Below are 17,984 nucleotides of genomic sequence, written 5' to 3' on the forward strand. Positions count from 1 at the left end.
AATTTTCCAGCTCAAAAGTGTTTTATAACTTAAAATAGCTTTTACAGCCAAATTGACTGCGATGAATTTAAGAATTGTATAATTGTGTGGTAAATAAGCTTTTAAATAATTAATTTTCAAGGTATAGAAAAAAACTAATTTTATTAGAAAACTCTCCACCTTTATAGCTGTACAGGGTGTCCGCATTTAGAATGTTTGACTTTTTGCCTGCAAATTTAGGGAAAAATTGTGTTAGTTCAAATCAAATTTCAAGCAGAAAGACAATTTTCATGGTTTGTAAGGTAAATTTTAAAATATCAAGATTTAATCTTAAAAAGTGTTTAAATAACTTGAAAAGTGCTTCACGAGCCAAATTTACCTTTTTTCCGCAAATTTAGGGAAATATTGTAGTCTTTCAAGTCAAACTACAAGAAAAACAACAAATTTCACGGTTTGACCATCAAATTTTGGGATTTCAGGGCAATTTTGAAGCCTAAAAATGTTTAGGCAACTTGAACATTACTTTGACAGCCAAATTGAAATGAAATTGGGATCGGTCAAGTCAAATTTCCAGAAGAAAGACAATTTCCATGGTTTGACTGTCAAATTTTGGTATTATAAGGCAATTTGTCAGCTCAAAAGTGTTGCAGCCAAATTGACTTTTTCCCTGCAAATTTAGGGAAAAATTGTGTTAGTTCAAATCAAATTCCAAGCAGAAAGACAGTTTTCATGGTTTGTAAGGTGAATATCAAGGTGAAATATCAAAACAATTGCCAATCTTAAAAAGTGTTTAAATAACTTGAAAAGTGTTTTACCAGCCAAATTTACATTTTTTCGGCAAATTTAGGGAAATATTGTAGTCTTTCAAGTCAAACTTCAAGAAAAACAACAAATTTCATGGTTTGACCATCAAATTTTAGAGTTTCAGGGCAATTTTGAAGCCTAAAAATGTTTAGACAACTTGAACATTACTTTGACAGCCAAAATGAAGTGAAATTGCGATCGGTCAAGTCAAATTTCAAGAAGAAAGACAATTTCCATGGTTTCACTGTCAAATTTTGGTATTTCAAGGCAATTTGTCAGCTCAAAAGTGTTGCAGCTGAATTGACTTTTTCCCTGCAAATTTAGGGAAAAATTGTGTTTGTTCAAATCAAATTCCAAGCAGAAAGACAATTTTCATGGTTTGTAAGGTAAATTTTGAAATACCAAGACAATTTTCAATCTTAAAAAGTGTTTAAATAACTTGAAAAGTGCTTCACCAGCCAAATCTACATTTTTTCCGCAAATTTAGGGAAATATTGTAGTCTTTCAAGTCAAACTTCAAGAAAAACAACAAATTTTATGGTTTGACCATCAAATTTTGGGGTTTCAGTGCAATTTTGAAGCCTAAAAATGTTTAGTCAACTTGAACATTGCTTTGACAGCCAAATTGAAGTGAAATTGCGATATATCAAGTCACATTTCAAGAAGAAAGACAATTTCCATGGTTTGACTTTCAAATTTTGGTATTTCAAGGTAATTTGTCAACTCAAATGTGTTGCAGCCGTATTGACTTTTTGCCTGCAAATTTAGGGAAAAATTGTGTTAGTTCAAATCAAATTCCAAGCAGAAAGACAATTTTCATGGTTTGTAAGGTAAATTTTGAAATACCAAGACAATTTTCAATCTTAAAAAGTGTTTAAATAACTTGAAAAGTGCTTCACCAGCCAAATCTACATTTTTTCCGCAAATTTAGGGAAATATTGTAGTCTTTCAAGTCAAACTTCAAGAAAAACAACAAATTTTATGGTTTGACCATCAAATTTTGGGGTTTCAGTGCAATTTTGAAGCCTAAAAATGTTTAGTCAACTTGAACATTGCTTTGACAGCCAAATTGAAGTGAAATTGCGATATATCAAGTCACATTTCAAGAAGAAAGACAATTTCCATGGTTTGACTTTCAAATTTTGGTATTTCAAGGTAATTTGTCAACTCAAATGTGTTTCAGCCGTATTGACTTTTTGCCTGCAAATTTAGGGAAAAATTGTGTTAGTTCAAATCAAATTCCAAGCAGAAAGACAATTTTCATGGTTTGTAAGGTAAATTTTGAACTATCAAGACAATTGTCAATCTTAAAAAGTGTTTAAATAACTTGAAAAGTGCTTTACGAGCCAAATTTACCTTTTTTCCGCAAATTTCGAGAAATATTGTAGTCTTTCAAGTCAAACTACAAGAAAAACAACAAATTTCATGGTTTGACCATCAAATTTTGGGATTTCAGGGCAATTTTGAAGCCTAAAAATGTTTAAACAACTTGAACATTACTTTGACAGCCAAATTGAAGTGAAATTGCGATCGGTCAAGTCAAATTTCTAGAAGAAAGACAATTTCCGTGGTTTCACATTCAAATTTTGGTATTTCAAGGCACTTTGTCAGCTCAAAAGTGTTGCAGTCATATTGACTTTTTCCCAGCAAATTTAGGGAAAAATTGTGTTAGTTTAAATCAAATTTCAAGCAGAAAGACAGTTTTCATGGTTTGTAAGGTAAATTTTGAAATACCAAGACAATTTTCAATCTTAAAAAGTGTTTAAATAACTTGAAAAGTGCTTCACCAGCCAAATCTACATTTTTTTCCGCAAATTTAGGGAAATATTGTAGTATTTCAAGTCAAACTTCAAGAAAAACAACAAATTTTATGGTTTGACCATCAAATTTTGGGGTTTCAGTGCAATTTTGAAGCCTAAAAATGTTTAGTCAACTTGAACATTGCTTTGACAGCCAAATTGAAGTGAAATTGCGATCGGTCAAGTCAAATTTCAAGAAGAAAGACAATTTCCATGGTTTGACTTTCAAATTTTGGTATTTCAAGGTAATTTGTCAACTCAAATGTGTTGCAGCCGTATTGACTTTTTGCCTGCAAATTTAGGGAAAAATTGTGTTAGTTCAAATCAAATTTCAAGCAGAAAGACAGTTTTCATGGTTTGTAAGGTAAATTTTGAAATATCAAGACAATTGTCAATCTTAAAAAGTGTTTAAACAACTTCAAAAGTGCTTCACCATCCAAATTTACCTTCGTTCCGCAAATTTAGGGAAATATTGTAGTCTTTCAAGTCAAACTTCAAGAGAAACAAAAAATTTCATGATTTGACCATCAAATTTTGGGGTTTCAGTGCAATTTTGAAGCCTAAAAATGTTTAGACAACTTGAACAGTGCTTTGCCAGCCAAATTGAAGTGAAATTGCGATCGGTCAAGTTAAATTTCTAGAAGAAAGACAATTTCCATGGTTTGACTTTCAAATTTTGGTATTTCAAGGCAATTTTTCAGCTCAAAAGTGTTGCAGCTGAATTGACTTTTTCCCTGCAAATTTAGGGAAAAATTGTGTTAGTTCAAATCAAATTCCAAGCAGAAAGACAGTTTTCATGGTTTGTAAGGTGAATATCAAGGTGAAATATCAAAACAATTGCCAATCTTAAAAAGTGTTTAAATAACTTGAAAAGTGTTTTACCAGCCAAATTTACATTTTTTCGGCAAATTTAGGGAAATATTGTAGTCTTTCAAGTCAAACTTCAAGAAAAACAACAAATTTCATGGTTTGACCATCAAATTTTAGAGTTTCAGGGCAATTTTGAAGCCTAAAAATGTTTAGACAACTTGAACATTACTTTGACAGCCAAAATGAAGTGAAATTGCGATCGGTCAAGTCAAATTTCAAGAAGAAAGACAATTTCCATGGTTTCACTGTCAAATTTTGGTATTTCAAGGCAATTTGTCAGCTCAAAAGTGTTGCAGCTGAATTGACTTTTTCCCTGCAAATTTAGGGAAAAATTGTGTTTGTTCAAATCAAATTCCAAGCAGAAAGACAATTTTCATGGTTTGTAAGGTAAATTTTGAAATACCAAGACAATTTTCAATCTTAAAAAGTGTTTAAATAACTTGAAAAGTGCTTCACCAGCCAAATCTACATTTTTTTCCGCAAATTTAGGGAAATATTGTAGTCTTTCAAGTCAAACTTCAAGAAAAACAACAAATTTTATGGTTTGACCATCAAATTTTGGGGTTTCAGTGCAATTTTGAAGCCTAAAAATGTTTAGTCAACTTGAACATTGCTTTGACAGCCAAATTGAAGTGAAATTGCGATATATCAAGTCACATTTCAAGAAGAAAGACAATTTCCATGGTTTGACTTTCAAATTTTGGTATTTCAAGGTAATTTGTCAACTCAAATGTGTTTCAGCCGTATTGACTTTTTGCCTGCAAATTTAGGGAAAAATTGTGTTAGTTCAAATCAAATTCCAAGCAGAAAGACAATTTTCATGGTTTGTAAGGTAAATTTTGAACTATCAAGACAATTGTCAATCTTAAAAAGTGTTTAAATAACTTGAAAAGTGCTTTACGAGCCAAATTTACCTTTTTTCCGCAAATTTCGAGAAATATTGTAGTCTTTCAAGTCAAACTACAAGAAAAACAACAAATTTCATGGTTTGACCATCAAATTTTGGGATTTCAGGGCAATTTTGAAGCCTAAAAATGTTTAAACAACTTGAACATTACTTTGACAGCCAAATTGAAGTGAAATTGCGATCGGTCAAGTCAAATTTCTAGAAGAAAGACAATTTCCGTGGTTTCACATTCAAATTTTGGTATTTCAAGGCACTTTGTCAGCTCAAAAGTGTTGCAGTCATATTGACTTTTTCCCAGCAAATTTAGGGAAAAATTGTGTTAGTTTAAATCAAATTTCAAGCAGAAAGACAGTTTTCATGGTTTGTAAGGTAAATTTTGAAATACCAAGACAATTTTCAATCTTAAAAAGTGTTTAAATAACTTGAAAAGTGCTTCACCAGCCAAATCTACATTTTTTCCGCAAATTTAGGGAAATATTGTAGTATTTCAAGTCAAACTTCAAGAAAAACAACAAATTTTATGGTTTGACCATCAAATTTTGGGGTTTCAGTGCAATTTTGAAGCCTAAAAATGTTTAGTCAACTTGAACATTGCTTTGACAGCCAAATTGAAGTGAAATTGCGATATATCAAGTCACATTTCAAGAAGAAAGACAATTTCCATGGTTTGACTTTCAAATTTTGGTATTTCAAGGTAATTTGTCAACTCAAATGTGTTGCAGCCGTATTGACTTTTTGCCTGCAAATTTAGGGAAAAATTGTGTTAGTTCAAATCAAATTTCAAGCAGAAAGACAGTTTTCATGGTTTGTAAGGTAAATTTTGAAATATCAAGACAATTGTCAATCTTAAAAAGTGTTTAAACAACTTCAAAAGTGCTTCACCATCCAAATTTACCTTCGTTCCGCAAATTTAGGGAAATATTGTAGTCTTTCAAGTCAAACTTCAAGAGAAACAAAAAATTTCATGATTTGACCATCAAATTTTGGGGTTTCAGTGCAATTTTGAAGCCTAAAAATGTTTAGACAACTTGAACAGTGCTTTGCCAGCCAAATTGAAGTGAAATTGCGATCGGTCAAGTTAAATTTCTAGAAGAAAGACAATTTCCATGGTTTGACTTTCAAATTTTGGTATTTCAAGGCAATTTTTCAGCTCAAAAGTGTTGCAGCTGAATTGACTTTTTCCCTGCAAATTTAGGGAAAAATTGTGTTAGTTCAAATCAAATTACAGGCAGAAAGACAGTTTACATGATTTGTAAGGTGAATATCAAGGTGAAATATCAAAACAATTGCCAATCTTAAAAAGTGTTTAAATAACTTGAAAAGTGTTTTACCAGCCAAATTTACATTTTTTCCGCAAATTTAGGGAAATATTGTAGTCTTTCAAGACAAACTGCAAAAAAACAAAAAATTTCATGGTTTGACCATCAAATTTTGGGGTTTCAGTGCAATTTTGAAGCCTAAAAAGGTTTAGACAACTTGAGGTGAAATTGCGATCTGTCAAGTGAAATTTCCAAGGTTTGACTGTCAAATTTTGGGATTTTAAGGCAATTTTAATTTACTGTTTATGTGGGTGTTTTAGTTGACAGCTGCCAAAATTAGTAAGTTAGTTGTTCGTACTTTCTGATTGCTGCTTTTTTTACCAATATGAGCTTCTCACTGTACTGAGTTTCACGCAGATGCTATAGAAATTGCATTCATTTTGTTTTGTCTGTCAAATATTTGACTGTCAATATGGGTGTTTTACTTGACAGCTGTCAAAATTAGTGTAAGTAGTAAATTTTGAATTTTAATATATACAGCGTGTAGTAAAAGAAAAAAATGAAGAATTTCTAGGGTAAACCAGATTTTTTGACAAATTTTAAGGGGACAAATTACCTAAAAGTAGGTAAGTTGTCTAAACGTAATATCCTTGCTCACATAATCGTTGTATATTCAAAATCTAGATTAAAATCCAAAATCATTTAATCAATTCCAATATTCCAGCAAATTTTAAAATAAAAAATCTGTAATTTTTCAGTAATTCTTAAATATCTCAAGAACAGAATATGATTGAAATGGTCTCAATTTTAAATTTATATTTTACCATAGTAATTAAGGCTAGTTGTTAGTGTTTGTACTATATTAACGTGAACCAAGCACCTTGAAAATTTTATATTTGTTATTGTTTTGATTGATAAAGTGCAATATGTCAGAAAAAAAAATTATTACAAGCAGTAATTTTTTGCTCTAAAAACACTATAAAACAAGAAAATACGTTTCAAATGAGTTATTCAGTTAGGATAGTCGATAATTTCATTTATAAAAAGTAGGGTACGTCAGAAATAAACGTTTTTCCAACAAGGACAGAATAATCGATTGGAAAAATTGCACGAGTTTTAACTGTATGCTCGTCGAATAATGAAAAATTGCGTTCACCCCGATAAATCAATCTCGTCCTGATTGGTAAGCCTACATTCAAATACTGACACTCTGGCAATTTTTCATGTCTGTTATGTATGCACCAATTGATTGCCAGAAGACATCCAGACTGTATATCATGTCAATTTTTAGGGCTTAAATTGAAGATTTTTAATTCAGTAACCTGGAAATTTTCAATTTATACTTTAGTATCAAACTGTCCACAAATAGAACACATAGAGGTATAAAGAAAGAGTACACGTGCCATTGATATTAAAAAGGCAGGTCAAACCAATGTCCAAATCGAAAAAAAGCTTATTTCAATAGAACAGGAATGGAGCAAAACTTAAAAGACTTTTTCAAAGCAATACTTAAATCTTTAAACTGTGTTTTAGTCGTATAAAAGAAGTACGAACTTTGACCTTTGTGCTTTCTTTAGCTCGAAAAACAGTTTTCCGATCTCAAAACGCCGTTTTCCGTAAGCATTTTAATATATTCTGGTGCCGGCTGGTGCAACTGACGTCGTTTCCCGAGTTAGTTAAATTTGAAACTGATTTGTCCCAAAAGTATGCAAAAATTCCCAAATGACTTTTATTTACGCTAGCAATTGGAAATGCACAGCAATGTGGAAGTGCAGAAAGTCATTCTAAGCATTTTCGGTATCTTCTGTAACTCTAACCGTTTCCAAGAAATTTGACTTTTTTATGTTTTCTTTTTTTATGATTGTATTCAAAGTTTGGTTATTTTGTGATATTTTTTATTATTACACCATTTCTAACTGTAATTCAGAATAGTCATTTGAAATTCAGAGAGAGTCAAAGGTAATTCAGAATAGGCAAGTGTAATTCAGAAATTCTTAATTGCAATTCAGAAAGTCTATCAAGTGTAATTTAGTTAATAATTTTTAACCTAAATTGTGTTATTTATTCATAACATTCATTGTATTAAAAAGTATATTAATTTGTTTAAGTGCCTTGGAGTTTCAGTTTTGGTAATTTTATCCTCAGATAATGTATTTTATGGAATTACCTTTGAATGTTCTGAATTTAAATTGATTTTTTCCGAATTGCACTTGATGGTATACTGAATTACGCTTTTGAAGAAATTTAGGTTAGTTTTGATGTCACTATCCAAGCAGATGATTGGCTCACTTATTTATTGGTGACACCCTGTATGTTGCTTTTGGACACTTCTGAAAACTAGTAATTTGAACTTATTGAGTAATCGTGTAAAACTCGTGCATATTAATATAAAGGTTTCTAAAAATTAAGTCTAATCTACTAAAAACAAGACAAAAGCTGCATTACAAATTTCAGCATTTAGCAAAGCTAGAACAAGGCAGTACTTTTTTGCTACACCCCGCATATTAAAGTGTGTTTTTATTTTCAGAGCTTGCATCTCTCTAGTAATGTCAATTTCACAAATTATTGACTATAATTTGATTTGAATATTCGAATACAAATTCCACGTCTAATTTAAATAGAAAAAGGCAAGAAGCAGCAGCATCCAAATAATAAAAAAATACAAAGTAAATGAGTAATGAAAAAAAGCCATTACGTAACAAGCTTTTCGAGAAAAGTCACGATAAAACAAATCGATCTAAATATCGTGATTTCTGAAATAAGCGATTCCATTACATGATGGTTTTTAAAAGGCACTTACTTTCGAATCTAAGCTCATGCAAATGGTGGGGAAATAAGTAAAAACGAGCGGGGGTGAGAACTGAGAGAAAAAGCTTTAATTCTCACTCACCAGAGCTTGAGCGGCGGCTTGGTGCTGGAAACAATGAAGCAACATTTAGTACATAAAGAGAAATTACAGAGCGGCACAGTAAAAGTGATTACAACAAAATGATGAGGGAAAATGTTAAAGCAGCGAACACTGTCACATTTAGACAATAATATCGTTTTTCTACGACTGTTTTGAATAGATAATAACACCCATTACCTACCCGTGAGTCATTACTCACGGCTGTTACTCACTGGTTCAGTCAACCCGCGGACATCATCAATATAGAGCAAAAATCATAGTAAAATGGTGTGACGTAACAGTTAATCGAAACATGCTTATTCATTTGTCCAATATAAAATTTCCTTTTTCCCTGTGGCGACGTAGAAATGTACAGTGTTATTGATAAAAACCTTCATTTTTCTTTCTGTTACATTATTACGTCATACGTTGACAGATGACATTTGGCTGTCAGTTACAGCTTTGTTTAATGTTCTGTTCTAAACTTGGAAACGGTCAAATTCAATCCCATAGAAATACAAAAAGTCGAAATATCTTTGAAAAGTAACGAAATCAGTTTAACTTTAGTTGAATGCATTTTATAGTTTCATCACTGCAATTGTGGCATTTATAACATTTGGTTGTGTGTTTTTGACTTAATTTTATTCTATTGTGAAACATGACAACCGGCAAAATTCTCTCCAGAAAGCTGTAAAACCCGCTAATATAAAAAAATACCGGATAAAAAATAATACAAAATGAGTCAAAACGTGCCCCTCTAGCTCTTCGTGTTACCAAGATACTGTATCTCAAAAAGTAGTTAAAAAAGACCCTTAATAGCCCTCCATCAATTTTTTTGAAAAGTTTTTTTGCGCTTATTTTACCTAATTTAAGGTTCCTTCGTATAAGTATGTCTTTTTCTGTGCATTGAAACTCTTTTGGAACAAAAAAAAAATAAAATTTTGACAAAAAATTACATTTTTTCAATTTTCGAAAGGTTCAAATTGGTGATTTCACCTAATTTTAGTTCCTTTGGTGTAAATATACCTTTTGCCATGCATTGGAACCCTTATAAAGCAAAATAAAAATTTGCCAAAACTGGCACTTTTTTGATCAAAAATTTTTTCAGTTTTTGAAATTTTTTTTTTTTTTTTTAATTTGAACTCCAATCAATTTTGCTAAGTCGCCATTAGAAAAAAGATAAAACATGCTGCAAAATAAACCAAAACTCGCCTCTCTAGCTCTTTATGTTACCGAGATATTGTATCTCAAAAAGCAGTTAAAAAATACCACTAATTCTTTCAATTTTTTTGAAAAATTAAAAATTTTAAAGTGTTTTTTTTTTGCACTTATTTTACCTAATTTAAAGTTCTTTGGTATACATATGCCCTTTGCCGTGCATTGGAACTCTTTTGGACCAAAAAAAGAATTGAAAGAATTTTGACAATTGTGATATTTATGGCCGACACTTCTGTCTTAAACCTGGAAACTGTCAAATTCGCTCCCATAGAAGTACAAAACAACGAAACAAACTTGAAAAATAACAAAATTAGTGTGATTCAATTTACTTTGATTTTTGCTATAGCTGTCAAATTGACAACGGATGATATTTTAATTTGTGTGTGACGGCGTGGTATTTTCTTTCTTTGTGAATACTTACTCCAGTCGTAGAAAAAGTATTCTACACACTTTATACAAGGAGTGACACCGATCTGTCATACAATCATACAATCTGCCAAAGTAGTCAAAATGACTTTCACTAACGTCAAAATTGACACTATCGTAACTTTTACATTATTTATGCAACCATTCATACAAGACTGGACCGATGTTTTGGATTTCAATCAACCAAATTCTGTATTCAAAAAAAGTTTTAAAAATTATGTTAGGTTACTTATTATAATTGTATCCAATAAAAGTTGAATATTTTCTATTTAAACCAAATACGTTATTGCAAACTTATTGTTGAGAGAAGTTTTCCGAAACATTAGATTTGTAGGCTAATATAGATTATACGATAACGTATCATCTAATCGGTTTTGACCCAGTAAACTGTTATTCCCAATAGAACAAGGTAATACAATGTCATTAGTGATAGCCTTGATTGATATCAAAGTATCGATATAATATCAATATGTTTGTCCTCCAGAGAATGTATATTTATTAAAGTAGCTTTTTTTAGCTATTACTGTTGGTAGACAGTTAGAGAACAAATTAACAAGAAGATTGTCAATATTTTTTAAATACTTAGGCTTTTCAAGCAATCTGGTTACTTTCAAACAAAATTTCAAGCAAATTCTAGGTTGATGTCCCATTTTAATCAAATTGCCATCAATATTCTGGAAAACCTTTCAAAATCGCTTAGTTAAGTTAATCGCAACTTTAGGTAGTTATTAAAATTTGAAAAGCAATTACAACGTTGGTAAATCTGGAAGGAAGATGGTCTGTCAGAGTGTCTCAAAAAAGTTAAATATGTGTACATTTAAATCGTACAATAAAATTCAATCACAAACATCTGTATAGCAACACGGAAAATTATGACATTTATGACAAATGTATGACAGTATGATGTATGAAGAGTGACGTCATTTGACACTGTGGGTCTCACAGCAAACATGGCGGATATACGTATCAAAATCACGTGTGGAATCATCTGGAATGGTCTATACACAGACTTTACTGTTCCACTATCAAATTAGGTTATTTAGTGGAAATTCCAATGCTAAGTCTACATTTGCGTATATCTCAATAGAGTGGGTATAGTTTGTGATTTACGCAAATACTACTGTTACAGAAGTTCTTCAATTTAGAAAATTCGCAGTCTTCCCAGTGATTAATCAACATCACACTTTAAAGATGGGGAGCTGAATACAACGGGCAAATCCAATTTGTACTAAACAGATCCACGGATATCTAAGACCTTTATACCTTCCTTAAGGTATCTTCCTCAATCTTATCTTATGCATTCGCGGTAATCCATTTTCCGTCGAAACTGGCACCCCATTTTCTTCGCGTTCCCCCGATAACGTAAAATCAATGCGACCCGAAATCATCTTTGAAACGGGGCTCCGCAAGAAAAAAAGTCTAGGTGAAATCCGACCGGGTAACTTGAAAAATGGACGGATTCGAGATCTTCACCGTTGGATTTTTTCGTTGTTTCCCCATTATATTGTTGGTGATTAATTATCTTTCGATGCCAAACACACACACAGCAAGTTTAGTCGAGAAAACATTTTTTTGTGGATTTGGTGGATTATCTAGTTTCCTTTGGTTACCCATTTTAGTACAAATTAGCATTTAGGGATTTTGCGGCTATGTATAATCCCCAGGCGGTTAGTTGCTTTATTACTCTATCCCGCAACTAATTCAAGCTTTTACATGTGTACATAACCTGCTTGTAACCAGATAGGACCGAGATAATTTAGCTAAAATGAAATGTGTGTCATATACCAACTAATTATGAGAACCCTAGATTAGTGCTTTAATGCTTTCTACAGTAAAATCCACTGCATCTTAAACATTTTTGCATTTAAAAAGCTTTTCATTAAATCCTTGAAATTTTAATTTGACCTCGCCAATTCCATAAAACAGCCGACTGGCAACGGAAAATGAGCATATAAATCGGTAGTTGGATCCGTGACAAAGACGATATGTGACACCGTAAATCCCTTCACTGAGATGGGATTAAAGTTTTAGCATTATCGGTACGGGCTCTTGTCCAAGAATGACAATAAATCTGTTTCCGTTTAGTGATTTAAAAAGCGCAATTACAACAATGTTGTATTGTTTCCAGATCAGGAAATTGTTGGTTTTTTTGGTATTTGTAACTTCAGAGAACATTAAGCTTGTACTTTTTGAATGGTTAGTTATTGGTAGTTATGAATGATATAATCGAAATATTTTGATAATGAATGAAAGAAAGAATAAGAGGAAAAGGTTGAGAAATTTTACTCATTCATTGAAAGTCCAAAATTAATGAATAATATAATAATTATCCGATGATTATTCGTTATTTTGATATATTGGGATAAAAAAATCTGTGAAATAAATAGCCTCAGGCTACTGCAGCCGATGATACACGTTAGTGTATTGTGGGTGGCCTAATATACTATTAATTCCGCAGCGCTAATCCGCATTTTAGCGGAAATATACCCTAAACAATGTTGAATTTTTCTTCATTTTCTCCTGCATTAATTTTAATTTATTACTCTCCTTAATTCTCTATTTAAATTCATTTAAACCTGCAGAGCCTTAATTTTAAATTTAACTGTTTCTTATTTGCTTTTTGAAAACTCTGTATAGGTTCAATCGTATTCCAGTTAGAACGAAATAAAAGGACAGTTCAAGACACACATTTTGAGTTTCTATAGTCGCTGAAACCCCAAAAATGGCGGAGATATGGAATTTTTCTAAAATTAAGGAATATCTCGGAAACTGGATGGAACCGTGTAAACGCGGTTCTATCATGTTACGGTTAGTAAAAAGCAAAAGAACAGTTCAAGACAAACATTTTGACCTTTCTACAGTCGCTGACATCCCAAAAATGGCGAAGATACGGAATTTTCAAAATTTTGATACATATTATTTAAAAAGACAGTAAAAAAATCTAATATCTCAGAAACGATTAGAGTTACGGACAATTTGCAAGAGGCTAAAAATGGTCAAAATAACTTTCTGCACTCAATGGATTAGATTTACATCCATTGCCTAAACACACAAGCTTTAACTGTTTTTTTTTGTTTTTTGAACACTCTGTATATATTCAATCGTCTGGCCGTTGGCACGAGTTGAGAGAGCAGTTGTAGAAACTCCAAAAATGGCGGAGAAGAAAGTAAAAAAGTCGAGTATTTTCGTGTCAGTTAAACAGACATTCCCATAATTTTGACAGCCAGTAACTCGGTTATTGTGACAGAAACGTCAAAACGTCACACAAACAAATTTGTAGCTCGTAGTGTCCTCTATAAAATGTCAAATGGCATATCGATAGTAAAAGTAAAATAAGTGAGTTATTCCACGTGGAAGCTTTTAATGTGTTAGATTGAGTCAAATAGTGAATGAAGTGAAGTTATATTATAATGGATCAATATGGAATCACTATTGGATTATGCAAAGCGATTATTTGGAGTCAGTTTATTATGAAAATGTATCAATTAGGTCCAACACTAGATGATGATAATGATATTAGTTGATTTCTTAAAAACATGCCTAAACACATAATATCCTAAGAGATTTTGGAACTATTTTAAATTGAGATTTAGCGGGCTTTAGTTACAATTATTTGATGTGGTGTATTTATAATGTAAACATTGATGGAAGGAAAGTAATCTAAAGGGCCTAAGGCAAAGGATGAACTTACAGTAGGCATAAGTTGATCAGTCGACCTCACCCGTGTGACTTTGTTTTTGTAGACCAGTTTTTTAACGAAACGTTCCATCGGTACGTTCCACTTCATGAAACTAACGTACGCGATATAGAAACAGAACAAGATGAGCGCCTCGTACCACTGGATCTGGTTATCCCTGAAGAAGTAGATGAGCGCAATCAGGCTGATCGAGTAGAAGAAGCAGTCTCTGAACAACGGCCACCAGGTGAGCGTGAGAACAGTTTTGGAAAATATTGCGCACATCCCGATTACGAAGAGGATGTTGAACACGGCCGAACCGACGATGGTACCGATACCGACGTCGTCGAATGATACAAAGACGCCGATGACACTGGTGAACAGTTCCGGAGCGGATCCACCGGCTGCCATGAAAGTAGCACCGGCCACGTCGTCCTGGATCTCGAGCTTTTCGATGATGACATCCAAAGCCGGGACGAAGAACTCATCGCACACGATGGCGAGAGCGACAAACATGTAGACGACACCGAAGACATGCAGAAGAATGGCCCCCGATTTGAGTTGCTCATCGGTGAACAGCTCCTCCGGAAACAGCGGGTCCCCCTTTTTGTGCGAAACATTAAAAGGGGGCACGGGCGACGTGACAAACTGAATGACGGTTTTGTTGATGGTGATATTCTTGTATATTGAAACGGATAGATAATCGTCGTCGTCGGGGGGTTCATCTTGAGCCGCTGCGAACAGAAGCAGCGGCGTCACGCAGCACACCAGGAGCACGAACACGCGGGGGGTCATGGCGCGTAGGGCTGCTTCGTCATGGCCGCAGCGTTGCCGGGCGCGGACTGGCCCCACTGGTCGATGGAGGCGCGCAGGCTGCGCCAGTGCGGGGGGCGCGCGCGCTACTATCAAACAACGACGGCGCCCCGGACAAATGAGGGGCGCCGCTGCAGGCCGGGCCCACAAAACACCAAATAATTGCCACCTGATTGCGGCTGTTTGCTGTCGTGGTAACTCCTATCCAGTTTGGGTCCAGTAGGCTTTCACATATCAAGACAACCAAAACCAAATTACTATCACAGCGATAGGAACCATGAATTTTCTAATTAATGTAGTACGTGGTATTCTACATAAAATTATAACTGCAAGTATGGAAAACTCAAAACTATCCATACAAAATCAACGGTGAAAGATCAGAGAACCATTGCAAACCAACGCTCAACCCAAAAAAAATGGTGCCAAACTTCATTAGTATTAATCAGAGATGTCGATAGTTGGATTACTTAAATTGAAAAAAATGTAATTCAATTATTTCGTTTTAACTGAAAGGAATACTGTTTATTTTTGTTCTAATCTAATATAAAAGTTTCTTCTTCTTAAATTATTTTTATTATATTTGTAATGTAAGTATTAGTTATAGGAGGCAAGATCTGTGAGTCCTTGAAAAATAATTTCAGTTTCCTGTATTTTCCTTTTCTTGACAGAATTGAAAAAAAGTCTAAAAGTCTCAAAAAGAAGATATTTGTTTTGCAATATTTAGTGAGCGCAAAGTGTCTGAATGACTACTTACAAAACTTCAATCATCCGTAACTTGGCTACATGACAAAATTCAGGAAAATGTTATAAGACAAAAATTTTAGGCAATTTAATTATCTATTATAAAACCTTTGTCGGAAAGGACATTTTGCCCTCAAGTAGTTTAGTTTTTAGTTAGTTAGTCTGTGAACAACAATCTTCTGTATATTTTCTTTTTCTATTATTGGAACACCTTGTATATTAGTGTTATAAAATACACGTTTATCTCGTAAATACCCAAATCAAAGCTCAGACATTCATTTACATTTACTGTAAACTCTTTGTTACGACAGACCATTTTTCGAAGCCATTATGCAAAAGAATCGACCATATAAATTCTCCGACCGAAAAGTCGTTTGTTATGCTGAGTCGAACACTAAAAATTACTTCTTTTAAAATGTCATTCTTTGTGAAAATTCGCAAAAACCGTTTACAAATACGATTCTCAAATGGACTGCAATCTGTCCTTTGGAAGAGTTTTCAGTCTTAATGGTTGGGACCGTTAACGTTTTCAGAGAACCAATCGTATTATTTACATGCAGTGTGGACTAAAAGTATTTTAAATTTGATAAATTACACTTTTTTTGTTATATATTTTTTACAGAACTCACTTATTGCTGATATCAACGGATATAAAAGAAGAGCGTCAAATTTTTAAGCTTAAGCAATTAAGAAATCACATAGTTTTTGATTACATTTTAAGAAGTTTTATTTTTCTATTAATATTACTTTTCTGAAGAAAAAGCCCGCTATTTTATTGAAAGGAATAATAAATAATTATTATCGCTAAGCACATTGGCTTAGCGCTTACAGCGTTTTTACGTGTGTTAATCACGTGATAGCTCGGCTAACCTAGAGAGCGTGGCCACGTGATTTAAAATCATAACCTAGCTTGTCTGTCTTCTGTCGATTAAAATGTTAGTTGTCATGTCACTTGATTTTGATTTGTTTTGCTTTTACAATTTACATTTTGGAACTTAAATATTATGATCTTTTCATAAGCTATTATTATTAAATACAAGTTTTCTTTCTAAAACTTTTCACAACAAGGATATTTTTAATTTTGCAACATGACAGCGTCTGAGCAAATCGGTTTAAACAAAACTTGGGAGTTGTCCTTATACGAGTTGCACCGGACCCCTCAGGAAGTGATCACCGACAACACAGAAATAGCAGTGTCGCCTCGTAGTTTGCACAGTGAATTAATGTGCCCCATCTGTTTGGATATGCTGAAGAAAACTATGACAACAAAGGAATGCCTGCACAGATTCTGCTCGGAATGCATCATTACTGCTCTAAGATCTGGAAACAAGGAATGTCCCACTTGCCGGAAAAAACTAGTTTCAAAACGTTCTCTGCGCGCCGATCCTAACTTTGACCTGCTCATTTCTAAGATATATCCTAGTAGAGATGAGTATGAGGCTCATCAAGAGAAAGTACTGGCTAAGTTAAACAAAGTGCACTCCAGGGAAGCATTTGTACAGTCAATCAATGAAGGAATAAAACTGCAATCACAAAATCGCGCACCCAGAGGCCGAAAGCCTAATGAAACTGTCACTAGTGAACAACAAAGTGAAAATGTACCTGCAGCAAGTACAAGTGAAAATTCAAACAATGCTACTAATACAAACAGCACTCCACTACAAAACACAACAGCAAACAACATCCCCAATCCAGTTCCTGGAAGTCCAGCACCGTCTGGACGTAGTACACCTTGTGATCCTCCTAGTCCAGTATCATCAAGTGTGAGCTCACTAAAGCGCCAACCTAAAAGCACACTGACCTCAGAAAGAAGTGAAGAAAGTGACTCAACTGCTCAAACTGAGCAAACAGACACTGACGGTGAAGGACCCTCAGAACCACACACATTAAATGAAATTGAACTGGTTTTCAAACCACACCCAACTGAAATGTCTGGTGACAATGCCCTGGTAAAGGCATTAAAGGAAAACTCCATTAGATACATAAAAACAACAGCAAACGCTACAGTGGACCATCTGCACAAGTATCTGGCAATGAGATTGACACTGGACCTGGACTCTCAACTGTCGGCCAGTCATAATTTGCTAAACTTTTGCATTTATATTTCACCAAGCAATGGTCAGTATGTGCAGTTGAACGGCAATCAGACATTGGGTCAAGTCAATGACAAGTATTGGAAAGAGAATAAACCACTGGAAATGTACTACTCATGGAAAAAGACATAGGGATTCCGCAGGGGGTTTGACATGAAACCTCCTCAGTAGATTTTTTAAGTTTTATTTTATGTGTGTGTACATTTTCCTAAGTTAAAACAAATAAATGTATGTCTTTGAATGGGTTTTATTTGGTGATAGTAGTAAACATAGAAGAACAAATTGGTCTCCAAGGTTTATAATAAGTTGCATTTGTTGAAAATCATTCACCAACTTTATTTAAAAAATAGGCATACTTGGGAATTATTAGGAAACTGTGGGTATTGGTGGGGAAGTCACCAATAAACTTTAACTGGGTTCTTTTTAGGAGTTCATGGAGGTTAAATCACTCAAATTTACCGTCTTGAACTGCATATTGCATACAGGGCGACCAAAAACAGTCAATCAACTTA

The 17,984-nt window shown here is 33.5% G+C and overlaps 2 protein-coding genes across 9 annotated transcripts in view; one reads left to right on the forward strand and one right to left on the reverse strand.

Moving 5' to 3' along the window:
• LOC145724659 (sodium/potassium/calcium exchanger Nckx30C-like) overlaps window positions 1-15,086 on the reverse strand; it is a 65,506-nt gene extending 50,420 nt beyond the window's left edge. For 3 of the 8 annotated variants that reach the window (XM_081973021.1, XM_081973027.1, XM_081973020.1), the window contains exons 1-2: window positions 13,841-15,085; window positions 8,509-8,532 (exon numbers count right to left, since the gene is read on the reverse strand). In XM_081973021.1, the coding sequence (XP_081829147.1) occupies window positions 8,509-8,532; window positions 13,841-14,620 (804 nt within the window). In that variant the 5' untranslated portion in view covers window positions 14,621-15,085. Of the gene's footprint in view, window positions 1-8,508; window positions 8,533-13,840 lie in introns of all 8 variants that reach the window. The other 5 variants (XM_081973028.1, XM_081973023.1, XM_081973022.1 and 2 more) reach the window with 3 other exon arrangements.
• A 1,238-nt stretch (window positions 15,087-16,324) lies between these two features.
• On the forward strand, window positions 16,325-17,713 carry Sce (E3 ubiquitin-protein ligase Sce). The gene has a single exon (XM_081973032.1). It carries the CDS (start codon window positions 16,468-16,470, stop codon window positions 17,602-17,604), a length of 1,137 nt encoding a protein of 378 aa, XP_081829158.1. The 5' UTR covers window positions 16,325-16,467; the 3' UTR covers window positions 17,605-17,713.
• The last annotated feature ends 271 nt before the right edge of the window (window positions 17,714-17,984 follow it).

This window comes from Ips typographus, linkage group LG2, assembly GCF_016097725.1.
Source record: "Ips typographus isolate SLU linkage group LG2, UJ_Ityp_2.0, whole genome shotgun sequence".
Lineage (NCBI taxonomy): Eukaryota > Metazoa > Arthropoda > Insecta > Coleoptera > Curculionidae > Ips > Ips typographus.

Bases quoted from the DNA above. Each gene is read 5' to 3' on its own strand.
- Sce (XM_081973032.1), top strand. From the start codon at position 16,468: ATGACAGCGTCTGAGCAAATCGGTTTAAACAAAACTTGGGAGTTGTCC.